This window comes from Penicillium griseofulvum, assembly GCF_001561935.1.
Source record: "Penicillium griseofulvum strain PG3 chromosome Unknown contig_80, whole genome shotgun sequence".
Taxonomy (NCBI): Eukaryota; Fungi; Ascomycota; class Eurotiomycetes; order Eurotiales; family Aspergillaceae; genus Penicillium; species Penicillium griseofulvum.
The window spans coordinates 2,580,305-2,599,202 of record NW_024467471.1 but is presented as its reverse complement, the minus strand read 5'-3'; the positions used below and the strand labels follow the sequence as shown (position 1 = coordinate 2,599,202).

Below are 18,898 nucleotides of genomic sequence, written 5' to 3'. Positions count from 1 at the left end.
AATTCTAGCAGCTCTATTGATTCTAGCAATTCCAGCAATGACGATGAAGAAAATGATCGTGATCTTCAAAACTCTCAACAGAGTATCGATACCAAAAAAAATCGATGAGACAGAGCGAGGATACGGCGAAAAGTGACTGGCAGGCAGGTAAGTGGTGCACTAGTTGTGCCACTGACATACTAACAACTTGATAGGAACCCTCTGCAAAGTTGTGACTGTATATAATTATTCACGCGAGGCACACGCGAGGCATTGTATATTTAAGCATCCTCCCAGATCCCGATGAATCCAGACTTTGACACTCAATCGGTATCAGGGCTTCTTGCCTTCCATCTGAAGAACAGAGAGCTGACGAATTCTACCTCTTAGGTTGACCATGGGGAATCAGAACACTACGTCCGAGGGATGTGCGTCGTTAGCTTGCTGACTCTGTGAATTGCAAACACAACGAATTTTCTGTCACCCTTCCCGTGCAGACCACCTGGAGGTCTGCTCTCCAAGCTGTAGAAGGAGCTCTCGGCGATGTTGATGAGAACTTTCTTTTAATGCCCCCGGAGCTGGCAACCGTCGAGCAATGCGGAGGAAAAAACCCCGAGATATGCCATCGTATGAGGGGAATGATAACGTATAACTACTATACACGATTATTGCACTTTAAGGGGGTTTCAGGAATACATCGACAAGAAGCACGAAAAATGAAATGGATATTGAGCACTTATCCTATGACCTCCCTAACCGTCCTCTTAGGATCATACATGAGATAATAAGTAAAAAACGCCTGCGCTATGCAACGGGCCTAGAGCCCGAGTCGTCAAGAATGAAGCGAAGACAAGGGAATCACCATCTACCACCTCCACGGCGTCGATAACCGCCGCCACCACCACCGCCATAGCGACCTCGACCAGCACCGGGGCGACCACCAGAAGTGTAAGGGTTATCATCTTCTTCATGGTGACGAACTGGGGGAGCCCGGCCCTTCAGCTCACTGCTCAGCTTCTTGCAGTTCTTGCGCATGTCAGAGTATCCCATGTGCATCTTTCCGAAGAAGTGATCCGCCAAACGGCGATCGTTGTCAAGACGAGACAAGTAAGCACCGCAAACGTCACAGACCTGCAGCTTCTGGTGGCCAGATGGACCAGAGGTATCTTGAAGGCTCTTGAGATCGCGCTCAAGACTTTCCTTCTGGTACTTGGAAGTATTGACTTTTTGCATTTCATTGAGTGCTAGTGCGACAGAGCCTGTCTCGGCGAGGATCGAGACTTCTTGTAGACCGGAGTTGATTGTGTTGGACAGATCGGCGATTTGTTTGAGCTATAAAATTAGTAAAGCTCATGTGACTTCCCTTCACTGGGAACTGAATATAGAAGTAAAGCTAGGCATACCAAGTCGTTTGTCTGCCGAATCTCATCTGGGGTCTTTTCCAATCGGCGTTGCGCAGTGTCGATTCGGCGGTCACAGTCGTCAATGTACTTCTGCATGTCGCGCTGGTAATCAAATTCGAACCCCCATTTCGCTTTCTCGGAGGCAGGTGCAGCATCGTATTCTGCCTTCAAGCCCTCATTGTGCACCTTGGGGCAAGGTCCGAGGTCTTGCTTGGTGTTGGTGAACAGGTCGTGCGGGCAGGTGCCAACAAGGTAGGATCGGCAAACTTTGCTGTCTGTGATTGGGAGTTGGGAATTGCGACCCTGTGCGCCAGTGCCAATGAGCTGATCAGCTATATACAGAAGCAATGTTAGCTATATTTGCAGACTAGTCGGGATGGGCTGGAGCTTGGATATTTTGAGAGCTGCAGAAAGCGTGACATACCTCCCATGAGCTGCTCAAGCAGCTTTCTCTGTTCAGCTGCCATGGTGATAGTGATGCACTAGGCTGTAAAGGAAAGAAAAGAGAAATTGTGTCAACGGGCAGATTGGCGGCAAACGACGAAGTCTTTCCATTTTGATGCTTTTACCGCCAAGGAAGGCGGTGAGTCTCCGCAGTCAACAGACCAGATGGACATCTCGGGGGTTTTGGAGTTTGGCTTTTATCTTTCTTTTAATGCGGAGCTTTTCTGTTGACTTGGTGATTAATTAGGTCTTAATTTCTGGGGCCACTGCTAGTATATGACCCTCACTTCGTCAGAGCGCTCCCTGCCAATTGACCCGTGATAATCGCATGGACGAAGACCGAGCTCCGGCAAGCATGAAGTCATGACGGTCCTTTCACTATTATCACTCCCTTTCGTCGCACTCATTCTCACATTATGGAGCTCATCTGCCTTTGCGTCGCCGGACTATCACGAGCACCTCCTCTTACAACCACTCCCGCAGTCCTCCCTACTAGCTTCTTTTAACTTCCGAAGCAATACATCACAACAATCATTCGACCAACAGCATTTTAGATATTTGCCCCGCGCGCTTGGTCAGATTCTTCAGCACGCTCATACGAAAGAATTACACCTCCGCTTTACCACGGGAAGATGGGACGCTGAAAGCTGGGGTCCACGACCATGGAACGGCAGTAAAGAAGGAGGCACTGGTGTCGAGCTTTGGGCGTGGATCGATGCGCCAGGTGACGAAGAGTATGCTCCACACCTGAAATATATCATGAAAGCCACACAATTCTGACTTTATTAGGGCTTTTGCCAAATGGATTACCCTGACGCAGTCCCTCTCTGGCCTGTTCTGCGCCTCGCTGAACTTCGTGGACTCGACCCGGACCACTCGACCTGTGGTTTCTTTTGAACCAGCTGGGGACCACTCGGCTGCCGATCAACTACACCTTTTGCATGGAACACTTCCTGGAGAGGTAGTTTGCACAGAGAATTTGACCCCTTTCTTGAAGCTGCTTCCTTGCAAAGGCAAGGCTGGAATCTCCTCACTATTTGACGGCCACAAATTGTTCGATGCCGCATGGCAGAGTATGTCAGTGGATATCCAGCCGGTCTGCTCTGCGGATGGAGAATGCGTGGTTCAGATCGAGCAAACCGTGGACATGGTGTTAGATATTGACCGGTCCAAGCGCTATCGTTGTGCGTATTTTTCACCGGTATATTCTGGCTCAAGATTGCTAATATCCATCTAGCAAACCCAATTCCTCGACCTGTGCCCAATGAGCAGCTGGTCTGTGATACTTCCAAACCTTATACTTCGGATGATACCTGCTACCCGCTGGAAAAGACGAACGACAAGGCGTGGAGTCTCACAGAAGTCTTCGGGCGAAGCCTAAATGGTGTTTGTCCTCTCGCAGATATCGATGGATCTAGCGACCCAAGTGTCTGCCTTCGGGTGCCCCACGAACGGGGTGTCTTCATACCCGAGGAGGCTGTTGAAATCAAGAAAGATGATGGCTTTACGCGGTGTTTCAAGTTGGCACCATCAGCTCCCTTTGATCTTTCGATTCCACAGCAGCCAGTGAACACCGAAGTTCCTTTGGACGAGCCTGTTTTGCACGCAGAGCGAACTATCGTTGGTCACGGCCAGGAGCGCGGTGGAATGCGCATTATCTTTGGCAATCCGTCCAACACCAGCGCAGTTGATTTCATCTACTTCGAGTCTCTTCCGTGGTTCTTGCGGCCATATATACATACTTTGCGCGCAACAATCACAGGGCTCGACGGAGTCCTGCGCGAGGTCCCAACCTCTGAAATTGTCAAAGAGACGTACTACCGCCCCGCTATTGATCGTGAGCGTGGAACACAATTAGAACTGGCTTTGTCTGTCCCCGCGGCATCAACAGTCACGTTGACTTACGATTTCGAGAAAGCCATTCTTCGGTATACCGAGTATCCACCGGATGCTAATCGAGGGTTCAACGTTGCACCTGCGGTAATTCGGATCGTGGATCGGGCACACAATGCGCCAATCTACATTCGGTCTACGAGTCTGCTGCTTCAACTCCCAACCCCGGATTTCAGCATGCCATACAATGTGATCATTCTCACTAGTACCGTGATTGCACTTGCTTTCGGAACTATCTTCAACATCCTGGTTCGACGAGTTGTCTCTCTGGATGAAGCTGCCGCTCTTGGAGCCCAGACTATCAAAGCCCGGATACTGGGGAAATTAGTGACTATTCGTGATCGACTCCGTGGCAAGGGTACCAAAGTGGAGTAGTTCTCATCTGAATATATTAATTACAATTACAATATTTATCGATTCATGGCCACACAAGAGCCTTGTAAAATGCGTAACCTTGTCTACTGCCATATTTCACGTAGAACGTTAGGCCCTGTGTGGCTCTGAGGTCAAATTGGACTAGTTAATATCGCAGACTTTACAATCGATGCACCTAAGAGGCTGTTCATAAAACTGCCTCAACTTTCATTATATATTCGGAATATAATAGTACATATCGATCCACGCATGATCACTTAGCTGGACCTGCTATACCAAGAGGCCGACCAATACTTGAACTCGACACAAATGCTTGTCGAACATGCTCTTCTAAATGCAACACATTATTAATTCCCTTCCAGAATATGGAGTCAATCCGCAGAAGGCCAAGATGAAGACAAGGCAGAATATCAGCCTTCAGGCGCATATCCCGGCGCACTTTGAGCAGACAACTGACCCATTTATCTGCCTCGCTCCTATCAACAGAGCTGACAGCCATGTGCAAAATCTGGAAACAGATGGATGAGAATGCAGTAGCACTCCAGGCCGGCCACAGAGCCTCAAGGTCCTCTGGCCGCAGCTCGTGAATAAACTCTGCTGCTGCTGAAATGCACGTTTCTGCTCGGATCCGAGCCTGCTCACGGGCTAGTATATATTCGGCCTCGTTCAAGTTTTCGACAGTTGGCTGTAGGAATGGCTTCAATATAGCTCTGCAAATACTCAGATGAATATAATGGTAGTTCATTTCGAGTGTTCTTTCTAGTCCGAGTGGTCTGTCTTGATTTGACCTGAAATCGGTCGATGATGTAGATGCCGGTCTGTGCCATGAGAAGAGTTCTTCAAGGAGTGAACTAGTCAATGCGATGGTCTTCTTGTAATCGGTACAAATGGTATTATTGGCACGAGGAGAGCTAATAGTGGTAAGTTGCGGATAACGGTGAGATAATAGACATACGGATTGACTTACTATAATAGAGTTAGAACACGATCAAGCAGGGAGTCGAGTTCCGCTCGCTTCATGATGTTCGTCCAGACCAAAGGGTCAAATCCACTGACAGGACGATCTTCTTGACTAGGACTTGTCACGAGCCAGTTGTCATAATGCAGTAGAGGTGGCCGACCAAGGCTCAATGCAAGCCACTTGTCTGTCGAATAAATGAAATAAGACAGACAACGTCGCTGGGCAATTTGCCATGGAGGTATTCGCCATGACTTTGGATCCAAATGTAGTCCAAGTGTGTGAGCGCAAGCAATAAGAGTAGCAAGTTGGGACCATTTGAAGCCACTATCCAATACAATTGGATTTGGATAGGGTCGGATGGCCAAAAGAAGCATTGTCTGTACAACACAAAGTTTCGGTGCATGTATCTCGTACCGAAGTGCTTTGTTGATAATCTCGTATAGTGCCACGCCTGATGGCTTATCATATGCGAGATCAATGCATAGTCTTTCGTCAAATTTAGTGAAGGGTTCGACTATTAGGTATACGCTCGCAAGGAGGTATGGTGGGCTGGTGCTCGGATTTAATTGGCCTGGTGGACCAAGTATTGGGTAATCCGGTGCGACAATCCTCTCAAACAGGTTGATCAGTCTGAAACCAATATCTCCCGGTACCAAGGATTCGAGTTCCTGTCTCAATTCAAACGTAGACACGTCATTGCATCCGTTTTCCTCCCTGTTGGCAGCAAATATTGATGGCTTTGACAGTAAAAACTGCGTTGGATCAGTCCCAGACGATACAGATTGGATATTGAGATTTTTGAAATGAAAAGCCCCAGATGTGTCATATTGATAACGGCTCATCAGCAAAGGGTCCATATCACCACTACTGCCGAGCAATTGTGGTGTCATTACACCTTGAGTATCAAGGCACACCGATGAGCCAGTCTCCTGCATAAGCAGAGGCAGACATGCAGCCTGTGATGAGCCTCCATCCTCCGAATGACCAGTCCCGGGCAGCCCAGGGGATGGATAGATAAAGCTGCCTGGACTAAATCCAGTTGGCCATGTGCCATCTCCAAAGCCAGCGGATAATGATACTCCGGATCCATCGAAGAAATCATGAAACCCTCCAGGTGCCGTGGGAACTGAATGATCTACCCCATCACCATCAATCGACATCAAGATATTGTAGTGGACAGGGTCACTAACTGGTGAGACCCCATGTGGGTCCGGGCGTAAGTTTATTTGAGCTTGCTGGGGACTCTGCGAGCTGACCACCTCGGGTAAAGTCTGCCGTGGCCTTGATGTGGGCTGTTGGAATGTGCATTCTTTCCCGTGAAGTGTGCAAAGATAACAAGGAGGTGCTCGATCAATGCGACAAGCTGCCTTCCTAATGCGACAAGAATCACATGCGCGGTCTCGCTTACTCATGTACCTGCGAGCTCTGCCTGACATCCTTGTATTGAAGATGCTGTCATGAATACATGTCTTAGCCGGTAAACCCTAAGGTGCGAAAGGCAGGATGTCCACTAAGGATGTAGGACGCGGCCAAACGACCCGATGCCGGTAGCCCCACATGCCACGTGAATGCCACGTGATTATGTCTGGGGCTGTATTTAATACGGTTTGTTACTGTTAGCTTGAAATATTACATACCGTACACATCCCTTGAACCTCCCCCAGGCCCTTCCCCCAGAATTTGCTACATATGTAGTACCTGTTGCTATTTTTGTTACTCGAATGCATCCAAATCATTACCTTCGTGTATCGTTTTACTCATTGATGATCGGAATTCATAAGTACCGAAATCCCTAGGTATCTTCTATTCGAACTCGGCTGTCAAGTACTCCGCTGGATTCCTAGCAGCAGTGCCTTAGACTCAACTACATAGTCTGAGTCTGATATGGATGATGCCATTCGTCCAAGCAAAGAAAGATTTGACCGTCTTTTTTCCGAAAGCTATGATAAATGGTCGTCCCACCTAACGAATGCTCATAAAAACCCTCGTCTCCCACCTTCTTCCATGGATCTGAAATCGCTTCTCGAGAGAACACCGTCTTTCCTTGGATATGGATTGATTTCCGAAGATGCTGAACTTCCATTTACTTATGTAGAAAGAGATTCACACAAGGGACAATCTGGTCTCTTGATTTCTGGACAATCGACTTGGACTACTTCATATGGGCAATGCTGCCTTGATCCAAAAACAATCTCTTTAGATATTCTGCTCGCCGTCCCAAGCCCGCTGACAGTGGATATATCAGAATCCGCCCCCCTGCAAGAATGGCCTGGTGTTGATGGCATCTTAAATCATGACGAGGGAAATTATATTAGCATTTTGTTCCTTGCGTGGGCTTATATCCTTTCTGCACGATGGGCAGAATCTCTGAAGCACGCCTCGGGACACCAATGCAATAGCAACTTTATGGACCAGGCCAGTCAGTTTGAACCTCGCTTCAGTCACTGTGATACAATCAAAATTGATATAGGACACGATGTTGAAGCTGCCGAAGCAGCTTGGTGGGGTGCTATATTGTGCCCTGGCGGAGGCTGGGAAATAACAACAGATTACAAAAAGAAAACATACCGCTCACCTTGGTCTGTTATTCTCTCCGATAAAGCCGACGTAGTGATAAAAGGAGGGTATCCAAGTTCTAAGGAAGGACCGCCGACGTCTGGTGTTGCTTTGGAATATCTGGCCAGGTTTTGCTCTCATCACCGACTCTACGGGCAGTGTTCGGTGGCCCTAGTTGCTGCGCTTTGCATTCCGTTGGTTAGCGGAGGTTCCATTTCGCTCCCTGTCCCGAAATCAGCCTCGCACTATGGACCGTCGTCTCTGTCACAAAAGTCATTGAATCTAGTGAAGGAATACTCGGGATCTCTTTCCCGTTATATGACGCTGAGTTGTAATGTCCGGGGTATGCGACCTTTACTTTCCAGTACCTTCTTCAACGGAGAGGTTGAATGCAATCTTGTCAGCGCTTGGCTCGATCCTATATTTGCGATAACAAACCCTTTGATCGAGGGCAAACAGTCTCTTACGCTCGCCAAAGTCCTTGGATATCGACAGCCCAGATTAGCTAGCCTTTGGCTCGGTGCGACTGTGGTGGGACTAGCAATCCCTATATTACGCGGTATCCGGATCGGGCTTACAGTGGAATTGAATGCAGCGGCTTGGACAGGAACGCACCAATCTTTCATAACAGTGGAACCTGGTAATAATGATGGTCAAACGATCCGCAGGGAAGACGAGTGTCGGTTGCTATTTATCACGGCCTGTGATGGATATACTAGACCCCCCCTTTATCCGTGGAAACCGTTTGGAGAAACTCGGCTTCTTGATACTGAACTTGAAGTACAGCAACATGCCGCTTGCTGTTGTCACTATTTGAAGTACAAAACTTGGAACTGGAATCTAGCGAATGGAGAAACGCTTGAAGACCCCGGCATATCTCTGACGGAATTCGGTGGAGAATCCCTAACACATGATCATAAGGAAAACTACTACCCGATACAAAATGGCTCAAACTCGATTTCCCAGGTAGCTTCGGAGGCTGCAACTCGCGGAATTTTCGGTTGGCTTAGATCCACAGGGTACCCAGCCAACGAAAAACCTTTGTATCAACATTCCTGGATTGATATTGAAAGCTCTGACGATGAAGGTGACGATGGTATCAATTCAGATAGCGGTCAAGAAGATGGTTGTCAATCTCTTGTTAGTCAATGGCTTAGCGGTGTGAGCTAAAGTGTCTAGATCGTCAGATCAATCCAGTCTTGAAAGCCGCCAGTGGGTGAGTCTCGCATTTCGAGCAAATGACCTAGCTGAGAGTGCCACTACACTTTACCAAATTAAGTAGTACAGAAATAGTTGTCCGCAGAAGCGGCCTTGTGATGTCTTTTCGGTGATCCTTTGAGCGGCCTTTTGAGTAATTTCTTTGATAGCTTTTTGTATCTCCTATTTTGTGTCTATATTTCCCCTTTACTCTTCACTCTTGCCGAAGTGCACCTGTCGTAGGAGTCGACTGGTATCTTCGATATACACAAAGCTCTGCGACAGTCCCCTTTCGGGGTGGTTGAAGTGCCCAAATGCATGTGGCACGCCTGGGTATCTCTTCATTGTGACATCGTTTCCAGCCTCTTGCATAAGCTGACCATAATGCTCTCCCTCATCTCGCTCAAGGTCGAACTCTGCTGTAATGATGTGTGCCTTCGCAAGGTTTTTGAATGAAGGAGCTAGTACAGGTGTGCAGATCCACTCTTTTGTCAAAATCCTTTCTTGCGTAGCTAGAAAGGTATTAGTACATCCAATGGCATTGTAAAGGGAAATAGAGAAAGCAAAAACTTACCGTCATCATCACCGAGCCAATACTTCAGGAACCATTGCTCTCTGCCTAGTGGTCCCCAAGGGGCATCGTGGTATAATAACACACTTTCGTAGGGACATGTGGTCTCATTCAGCTCTCGGGTTCTTAGACAGTAGCGCATATCTGTCGCCGGAACGATGATCAACTGAAGCTTCAGATCAATTCCCTCGTCGCGGGCGAAATGCGCCATCACTGCAGTCATCTGACCTCCAGCCGAGAGACCTCCGATAGACACACTTGATGGATCAACATTGATTCTAGAGGCATTGGCAATTGTCTACCGAAATTATATGTTAGCGAAGGAAAGTCAAATGACATTGGGCCTTGTGCTTACCCATTTCACAGCATCCCATGAATCGTAAATGCTGGTAGGATAGGGGAACTCTGGGGCCAATCGGTAGTCGACATCAATTACTTTAATTTGGGCCTTGTTGCACATGTGCCGGCACCAAGCAGCTTCAGAATTCAGATTTCCAAGGACCCAACCACCTAGAATGTATGAATTAGAATCACAAATTTACATTGGAGAGCGTATGTGCGGTGCTATAGTATGCGTACCTCCATGGAAGTTCAAATGAACAGGGAATGGTCCTGGTCCTTCTGGCGTATAGACCCTGATAATGATCTTCCCAGCTGGTTGGGTGACCGGGATTTCTATGTCCTCAACATGGAAAACGGATGGACCTTGGTCGTAGTCAGTACTTAGTTCGCAGATATTTCAATTCAATGAGCAAAGATCATAACTTACCAGGGCATGTTGGGTAGGTGAAGCTGTATGTAGCGGGACTTTTGCGATATTCTTCAAGAGAGAGCTCGTCGGCTCTCACCATGGAGCTGCCATGCTTTTCCCATAGCTCTACCCATTCAGGATCCAATCCTTTCAAGAGTTTGTCTGGTATAGACAAGCGCCCCTTCTTCTCTTCTACCACTGCGGTTTGTGTACTGGCCATCGTTATCTCTCACAGGAGCGATTAGGTTTGCGATAAAGAGGAATTGTCGAAGCAAAAGATGGTAAATAGTCAATCTTAAGCGAACGCTTAAATTCAATCAAGGCAAAAGAACGCGACAGTGTTAATAAATTTAGTCACTTGCCCTTCGATACGCCTCGGATCTAACGGAGGACTCCGGTTGGCGGCATCGGCCACATTATCGGCTCCGATCTCAGCGATAGGCGTTGGAGTGGGGGTCTTCCTATCTGCGGGTCCCATGTGGGCCATGCACCCCGGATTTGTTCCGGCTATCGAACCCTCGACTGAATTGGTTAAATTAAAACGCCCTTCCTCGCATTTGACATGCCGTAGAGAAAAGTTATTTTTCTCACACATTGCTTTACATCTTACTTCATATATCCGCCGAGATGGATTCTGTCTCAGTCGATAACCGCAGAGATTCAGAACAGGAACTAGGGAAAGTTGACCAATCTCCTACTGGTCTCCATGCTGGACTCCGACGCATTCCTGACAAGTTTCCACGTATTGCACTATTAATTCTTGTTGTCGAGGTATGTTACCCCACCTCCACGTGGTGGCCCTCGAGCTTGTCCACTAACGTTTATATATTAGCTTGGCGAACGGTTCACTTATTTCGGCCTCAGCGGTCCTATGCAAAATTATATCAAGTATGTTGAGTATCCGAAACGAGGTGAACACTTTACAATAGATGTCTAACTATTTCCTTTTACCCAGTAACCCCTATGATCCTAGCTCAGATCTGCCTGGTGCACTAGGCAGAGGACAATCAACCGCATCCGCGCTTGGAAACTTCTTTAAATTTTGGGCATATGCCTCCACTATTCTCGGCGCGATTGTTGCAGGTAAGATACACATTACAACTGGATCTAGCATCGTCTTTGCTGACACTCTATTAGATCAATATGTCGGGAAATTCAAAGCTATCACAATCTCTCTGGGAATTTATATTGTTGGGTTGACCGTCCTGGTTGCCACCGCGACACCAGCTGGTCTCAAGAGTGATGCTGGCTTTGGAGGATTGGTTGCTGCGATGGTCATCATTGGCCTAGGAACAGGTGGAATCAAGGCCAACGTGACTCCCATGTGCGCCGAGCAATACCAAAATGCACAGCCGGTCCTGAAGACACTCAAATCAGGCGAGCGGGTAGTTGTTGATCCAGAACTGACAGTGCAACGACTTTTCATGTGGTTCTACTGGGTCGTCAATGTCGGCGCCCTCTCTCCCTTGATTACCGTCAATGTTGAGGCACATCACTCTTTCTGGCTTGCATATTTGATTCCATTGATGTACGTTGGGCTAAGGCACTTATTTGTTCCATATTACACCTGCTAATACCTTCCAGTGCAATTATTCTATCGGGTGTTGTCTTCTTGTCCGGCCAGAAGCGATACGTCAAGATTCCTCCGCAGGGATCTGCCATTATAGATGCGTGCAAAGTCATGAACATTGCTCGACAGGAAAAGAATTTTGATAATGCAAAGCCATCAGCTCTACAGGCTTCCGGTCGGTTAAGCAAGTACGCATTTGCGTCTTCACCGCGCTACACGGACCAGTACGTCTCGGACGTCCGCCGAGGCTTTAGAAGTTGCAGAGTAAGTCGAAGTCCAATATCTCTGCACTGAGTTATACTTACACCGATTATAGATGTTTGTATTCTTCCCATTCTATTTTGTTTGCTGGGTCCAGATTTGGAACAATCTTATCTCCCAAGCTGGACAAATGGCGTTGCATGGAACGCCCAACGATCTGCTGCAAAATCTTGATCCGATCGCCTTGTGTATCTTTATTCCACTTCTTGACTGTGAGTATTGACCTGGTGATACCAAAAGGAACTGACGCTAATCAATCTATCAATAGTGGGCCTTTATCCACTCCTTCGCAAGTTCAACATCAACTTCAGCCCAGTCCGTCGAATCTTCGCCGGTTTCCTTCTAGTCTCGATCTCCATGGTCTACGCCAGTGTGCTACAGCATTACATTTATATTTCCCCAGAAAAGAGCATCCATGTGTGGATTCAAGCTCCTGCATATATCTTTGTCGCATTTTCCGAAGCCTTTGTTATTGTAACTGGCTTAGAACTTGCCTTCACGCATGCTCCAAAAAAGTGAGTCAACCGCCCCCTGTAATACAGTCCACCCCAAACTAACCATAAATTATTTCAGCCTGCGATCATTTATCTCCGCACTCTTCTGGCTTATGATCGGCATTGCGGCAGCGATCTGCATCGGTCTCAGCCCAGTGTCGGAAGATCCAAAACTCGTTTGGATGTATGGATCTCTCGCAATTGTGGGATTCGTGGCGGGATGTTTGTTCTACATTTGCTTCAGAAAGAGTGACTTAGATGAACCGATTATCCCAGGACTTGATGGAGTTCCTGTTGAAGGAAGCGGGCAAAATGTTACACACGTTGCTGATTATGGCAAGCATAGTGAAGCATAGAAGCCGTCTGTTTAATTAGCCTACGTAATCAATTTATTTCCATATAACGTTCTTACGTCTATTTTCCTTCGATCACACGTTCAATCCAAGTAGATAGTTTCCTGGGATATATAGCTCCCCTAGCTCTTATCTATACATTGTCGCGTCTACTACGTACTTTTACGTATTATTTACTAGCAATTTCGTGACGCTTCATACAGCTGACGATATTAGCAAGCTAAAATGGCTATACACTACCTGGGGGTTTTTCAACAATAGCAACATGTTTTTCTTTTTTAAAAAAAATTAACTTGAGATATTCAACATCTCCAAAGATTGTCTCAAATGGGACACCGCAAGTGTGGAAACCCCGAGATGTGCGAGATATGTACGTTTATATTGGTATCCACCTTCCCCGGTTCCATGTGCTATTAACCGCCAGCCTCCTGGGCTTTTATCAACCAAGATATCCATAGTTACACAATGTTTCCATATTAGGCAGTTAATATTACGGGCACCAATTACGAGCTATGCCGTCCGGCCCCACAGTTGAATGCCGCCAATCGGAGTGGCCCCCAATCTTGCACCTCCGAGATAGGCGCTCGTTTACTCGTTCATTCCCATCTAAATTGAAAACTAGACATGAGATAAGAATATCAAATTAAATGAGTCAAAGTGGAGGTCGCCGTAGAAGTCGAGAAGACCTTGCTGCTTTCTGTTTAAATTGAAGGTGTCCCAGTCCTAGACGAATTGAGTCCTAGTCATTTTATTGAGTTTTCGAACACTGATCTAGTCACAATGAAGAGCGAATCTGTGGTAATTATTGGGTGTGTGCTCGAAAAATGGAAACCCCACTGCAACTGACAGATCAAAACTAACTTTGTTTTCCTTTTACAGTGCTGGCATCATTGGGCTAAATGTTGCCCTGGTCCTTGCTGAGCAAGGCTATGCTAGTCAAACAACCATCATAGCTGAACATCTCCCTGGTGATACATCTATAAACTATACTTCGCCATGGTAAGCTTGCTTGACCTTGATACTAACTGTAAATATATTATTGGGTTTCAATGATACTAAGGCGCTGTAGGGCCGGAGCGAACTTCTCTGCTCTTTCTGCAAGTGATAAGAATGCCTTGCGATGGGATCAACTCGGATACAAGCACCTCCTCACACTTGCCGCACAAGACGGGATGAAGGCATTTATTCGGGAGACCCCGTCTACCGAGTACTGGGATGAAATGCCATCGCGCACTAAGCTTGATTCCATGGCTAGCTATCTGAAGGATGTGAGTTGATTACCAAGGGCGCTCCGAGTTAACGTGCTGATATGAGGGAAATAGTACAAAGAAATTCCTCAACAAGATCTACCAGAAGGTGTTGCATGTGGCGTTAAATTCACCACAGTAACACTCAATGCCCCGATGCATATTCGCTATCTCCTTCAAAGACTCAGACAGCAGTACGGAGTGCGGGTCATCCGCAAAAAGGTCTCAGATGTCACATCAGGCTTCCTCAGCAAAGACACAAGGATCGTCTTTAACTGCACCGGTAACGCTGCTCGTACCCTAAAGGGAGTCGAGGACCCTAAGTGCTATCCCACCAGAGGCCAAATTTTGCTCGCCAAGGCAACACACATCAACCAGAATATGATGCGTCACGGGAAGGACTATGAGACATACATTATCCCACGACCCCACTCCAAGGGTAATGTCATTCTGGGTGGATATATGCAGAAGGGAGTTGGGTGAGTCAAACTGATCCAACATTTTCTGTTATTTTCCAACGTGGTTCAAGGACTGACTGTTATAGCTTGGCTGATACACTTGGAGATGAAACCGAGTCTATATTGTCCCGGACGAAGGCGATGCTACCTGAGCTCGAGTCGCCTGAAACGGAGATCCTAGCAGCATTCGCAGGCTTGCGCCCATCACGAGAGGGAGGCGCGCGAGTTGCTAGTGAGGTCGTACAAGTCGATGGCTCGGAACGAAAGGGTCTCGTTGTTCACAATTATGGCGCTGGAGGAACAGGATTCCAGGCGGGGTATGGAATGGCGGTCGATGCGGTTGGATGTGCATTGGGTGAACTTCAAAAACTTCAGGTCAAATCATCTATCTAGAGCTGATCTCTCGAAGCTGATAAAAGTGGTTTTTGTACGATCATGAGAACTATTCGCCCGTACCATGTACTATATTACAGTTTAAGCCTTACATCTTTGAGATCCGATCGACAGGTTGATTTTCGGATTATAATTGTGTGTGGGATTTATAGTCCCATAGTTTGATGATATTCCAGGTAAACTACCCTATAGCAAGCGTAATTTTTGGTTTCAACGGGTCACATTACAGAAATATATACCTCGATCTGACTCGGTCGTCTACAACAGATTGGATCTTGTCAGAACAACCATTCTATAACATTTCAGCAAAAGAAGATACTCACCAGGAGAAAAAGTTCTTCATTGCATTCCATCCAAAATAGGTATCCGGACCACCAGGCCTATGATTCATAAAGGTATGATCTTCACTCGCACAAGTCGGCTCTCCTTGGGCATTCATGGGTCTAATATCGTTATCGACCATGCTCTGACGCTGATAGAACTTATTTTGCCCGCTCGTCTTCTGTTCATGCAAAGCAAGAAAGTCGCCCATTGTTGATCTGGGATTGGTAGCCTGCCATAAGAGTTAGGGCTGGTTAGTGTATGCTACGAAGCCGTCAAAAAGCAGAATTCACTTACATATGCGTGACCCTTTCCCTCTTCTTTGCCACCTAGCCAGAGCCTGTCGCCCCATCCTGATCCGCCGCCGACATTGTTAGCGGGTGTAGGTTCGGCACTGCTACCGCCGTAGACGGCAGTCGTTTGTCGGTTGAAGCTACTATCGCTGCCCATTTCGATATCGGGGTTAGTTTTACCTGTATGTGAAGTTAGCAGAAATATTGTCTCTAAGTGGGTAGATTTATTAGACGAGAGGGTGGATGGTAGAAAGCGGTTCTGTATCGAGAATCTTGTACACTCACGATTTATGGGCTGAGAACGTTATGATTGAATTTGGTTATAGTTGTTGAATTTGTACAGATAGTGGGGACTAGAGATAAATTGAAGTTCATTTGGATTTATATATGCTCTATGGCCTTCATTGCCACGACCCCTGATGAAGTCATAATGAGTATACATCGCCTTTGTGATTGGCGCATTGGAAAGGCACATAATTACATATATCGTAGTATATCGAATATTATTCTACAAATAGGTAACTGTTTGATATGCCTGCCGTTCTCTGTATCATTGTGCTGAGATATTTGGCTGAGGTATTTGGCTGTGAAATTTGGTGCTTTTAGCGACACAAAAGCCACACCAGTGCACCGGCTGGCCCCAAATGAAAACCAACCGCTTCTGCAGCATCTTGAATCAGCTCCGTTTAGTTGGGGCCAATGGAGTTTATGCGCGAAGTTCGATACTCCAGACCAAGGTACCGAGATTGATCCTCTCGATTGCGACTGTGAAGCGTATCGATTAGGTAACGCAAAGAAGATCACTTTTGATGAGCAGGATCATGAGAGGGTATTACCTGCTTATCCGGCAAATTGACGGGGGATTAGAATTCTTGAGATTCAAAGAATAGGCTGAATCAGTGGATATGATTGTTGAAGTCACTCTCCGTATACGCCTCAGCGGAATGGTATATTCGAGACTATGGATGGTTATGACAGTTAAATCCTTAAGTAGAATTGGGCTTTGATTACTCTTAACATCCTTGGTTGAGTCCAATCATCGCTGCTAGCTTACTATGTATCTAGGTAGGTATTCGTTACTCCGTTCAGCTACACCCTCGGCCCCGTGGACCGGTCTTTGGAAGGCTGAAAATGTTGGAAATGGACATTTCTAAGTATAATATTTGATATTTGAACTTCAAGCATGTTCATCTAACTTGTATTAATTTCGAAAACCAAATATTTCCTTCCAGTTTCTTAGATCACTCATTTCTTGCGAGGATGCTCTAAATCATAACGAACCACCCTGAAAGTAGGCCAAGCCTGCAACAACACAGCCCCAACCATCATACACCCGGCAAAGACCTGAGCTTTCCAAAACTCCCCAGTCTCAAGATCTACTAAAGCACCCGCAATGGGAGTTCCAGCCAGCGACCCAAACGACGATATCCCCCACATCATACCCAAGCGAGTCCCCAAAAAGGTCGAATCGGGACAGAAAATCGGATGACCCACGATGGAAGTTGGCGCCGTAACCAAGACACCACTAAGAGCTCCCCAGTAGCACGCCCAGACCAAAAAGCCAGCCGTACCAGTAGCCGCAATCCAAGTGAACATCGCAATCGCCGACGCTACCACGGAGAATAACAGGATCCCAATGGGCTTGATATATGCAACAAGCAGATACGGAACGACACGGCCAATAACCGAGGTGCCGTTGACAATCGCAACCATATAAAAGCTAAGATCGGTCGTGGTATGCACGACCGTGCGGGCATAGGAGGCAACATAGAAAATGGGCACGTAGAAGGCGAGCATGACACACGTCAGCGAGAGCGAGAACATCATGAACGAGGGTTCACGGAAGGCCCTCCAGTCGATAAGACTTCTTGCGTGGGTTCTTTGGCCTGGTTGACGACATAGGATTATACATGATACAACAGCGAGGAACAGACTGATGAAGCCGATACTGCGAACTGCCCATGGGAACCCGATCTTGGGCTGTAGTTGGCGGAACATTACTGGGAAAATGACGGCCCCCACGCTAGACCCGATTGATGCGCAGCCGATGGCGATGGGACGTTTTGTGGTGAAACTCGTGGAGATCACCACCAGGGCTGGGATGTAGGATATTCCGCCTCCCATTCCGACGCAGAATCCTTGTGCGAGTAATACCTGTTCTCATTAGAAATTGAAATGAAAATGAAGTGTTAGATTGGAGATTTACCTGATAGTATGAGGTGGCGAGACTCGTCATCATCATGCCGAATACGGTCAGGAAACTTCCGGCTAGAATTAGAGGGCGGACGTATCCGACATCAACTAATGGTCCTGTTGCAAGACCGACTAGTGGGATTAATGTGCCTTGGATACTGCCCACCCATGAGATTGTCGATGGTGTCTCATTTGATAGAAGGTCTGTCTGATAATACTCTTGGAACGCCCCGTAGGTTGTTAAAAGACCCCTGAAGTATAGATTAGCTTGATGTAAGTAGAGTAATGATAATAATGTACACTAACCAAGAGTTCACGAAAACACAGAAACCCGCAAGGACATTTAACCATGCATCAAGGCCGCCGTTGACTCTTTTTTCGGGGAGTGCATGTTCATTCTCATGTTGGTTCTCATGTTCGGGCGCCAAATTTCCGGGTGATTGGGCGCCTTTCTTCTCCTTTGAACCCATGTCGATATATATTTGCCATTATCAAAAGAAGAATATGAGAACCCTTTCATCACTCTCCACTTGTGGGGAAATTACAACGGGGGGTTTTCATTAGTCAACTTCGGTTCAAGCGGCACTGAGTAGCCGAACTCTACCGATCTAACAGGCATCTATGCAGCTTATATGCACTTCAATTTAGGGATCCCCGGATTTCAATGGTAGTTCGATGATTTTCACTATATCAACTTAAACAACTTTGATCACTTATCCGGATATATCGCGTCCCTCCCCACGGCTCAGTACAACATATATTTCTATGCCATTATCTTATGGGATATTTGTTTTCCCATTTGTCTTATATTTATCCAATATAACCGTTTCGTTCTCGGGGAATTTCTTGGCTGCATGCATCTACACCAGTTGACTCGAGATTGCACCAATCACATCCACTTCGGAGAAATGGTCTTCCATATGAGCTATCAAAATCGGAGATTTTATTGAGTATTTCTACCTTTGAGACCATTTCACTGATTCAACATGACATTTGCCCAATGATTCAAAAAGTGTCGCTCAATATAACTATGTGAAGATCCCTTGCGGAATGTCCATGGAAAGTCCGCAATTAGGGCTACTCCGTGCCCAACATTATGTGATTTATTGCTTAATCACGTCAGCGCATGTCATCTCACCTGTATACGAATGATGCGAGATGCGAAACGGTACTTAAATCAACAGA

At 46.7% G+C, this 18,898-nt stretch overlaps 6 protein-coding genes across 6 annotated transcripts; 3 read left to right on the top strand and 3 right to left on the bottom strand.

The window, feature by feature from the left end:
• Positions 1-837: 837 nt before the first annotated feature.
• PGRI_019710 (LUC7 domain-containing protein) lies at positions 838-1,849 on the bottom strand (the record flags this gene model as incomplete). The annotated part of the gene is made up of 3 exons (XM_040789684.1): positions 838-1,311; positions 1,383-1,714; positions 1,807-1,849. The coding sequence occupies 3 exons, from the start codon at positions 1,847-1,849 to the stop codon at positions 838-840; spliced, it is 849 nt and encodes a 282-aa protein (XP_040646637.1).
• A 340-nt stretch (positions 1,850-2,189) lies between these two features.
• gpi16 (GPI-anchored transamidase subunit GPI16) lies at positions 2,190-4,094 on the top strand (the record flags this gene model as incomplete). Its single annotated transcript, XM_040789683.1, has 3 exons — positions 2,190-2,560; positions 2,616-3,010; positions 3,064-4,094. 3 exons carry the CDS (start codon positions 2,190-2,192, stop codon positions 4,092-4,094), a joined length of 1,797 nt encoding a protein of 598 aa, XP_040646636.1.
• A 4,921-nt stretch (positions 4,095-9,015) lies between these two features.
• PGRI_019690 (alpha/beta hydrolase) lies at positions 9,016-10,350 on the bottom strand (the record flags this gene model as incomplete). Its single annotated transcript, XM_040789682.1, has 5 exons — positions 9,016-9,320; positions 9,383-9,677; positions 9,735-9,889; positions 9,959-10,084; positions 10,149-10,350. The coding sequence occupies 5 exons, from the start codon at positions 10,348-10,350 to the stop codon at positions 9,016-9,018; spliced, it is 1,083 nt and encodes a 360-aa protein (XP_040646635.1).
• A 407-nt stretch (positions 10,351-10,757) lies between these two features.
• On the top strand, positions 10,758-12,811 carry PGRI_019680 (Major facilitator superfamily domain, general substrate transporter; the record flags this gene model as incomplete). Its single annotated transcript, XM_040789681.1, has 8 exons — positions 10,758-10,901; positions 10,963-11,018; positions 11,086-11,213; positions 11,268-11,658; positions 11,715-11,964; positions 12,017-12,173; positions 12,230-12,476; positions 12,535-12,811. The coding sequence occupies 8 exons, from the start codon at positions 10,758-10,760 to the stop codon at positions 12,809-12,811; spliced, it is 1,650 nt and encodes a 549-aa protein (XP_040646634.1).
• Positions 12,812-13,588: 777 nt separating this feature from the next.
• Positions 13,589-14,906, top strand: PGRI_019670 (FAD-dependent oxidoreductase; the record flags this gene model as incomplete). The annotated part of the gene is made up of 5 exons (XM_040789680.1): positions 13,589-13,617; positions 13,688-13,807; positions 13,878-14,076; positions 14,131-14,534; positions 14,600-14,906. 5 exons carry the CDS (start codon positions 13,589-13,591, stop codon positions 14,904-14,906), a joined length of 1,059 nt encoding a protein of 352 aa, XP_040646633.1.
• Positions 14,907-15,225: 319 nt separating this feature from the next.
• On the bottom strand, positions 15,226-18,183 carry PGRI_019660 (MCT family MFS transporter; the record flags this gene model as incomplete). Its single annotated transcript, XM_040789679.1, has 5 exons — positions 15,226-15,459; positions 15,525-15,700; positions 16,852-17,674; positions 17,727-17,964; positions 18,020-18,183. 5 exons carry the CDS (start codon positions 18,181-18,183, stop codon positions 15,226-15,228), a joined length of 1,635 nt encoding a protein of 544 aa, XP_040646632.1.
• Between the last annotated feature and the right edge of the window lie 715 nt (positions 18,184-18,898).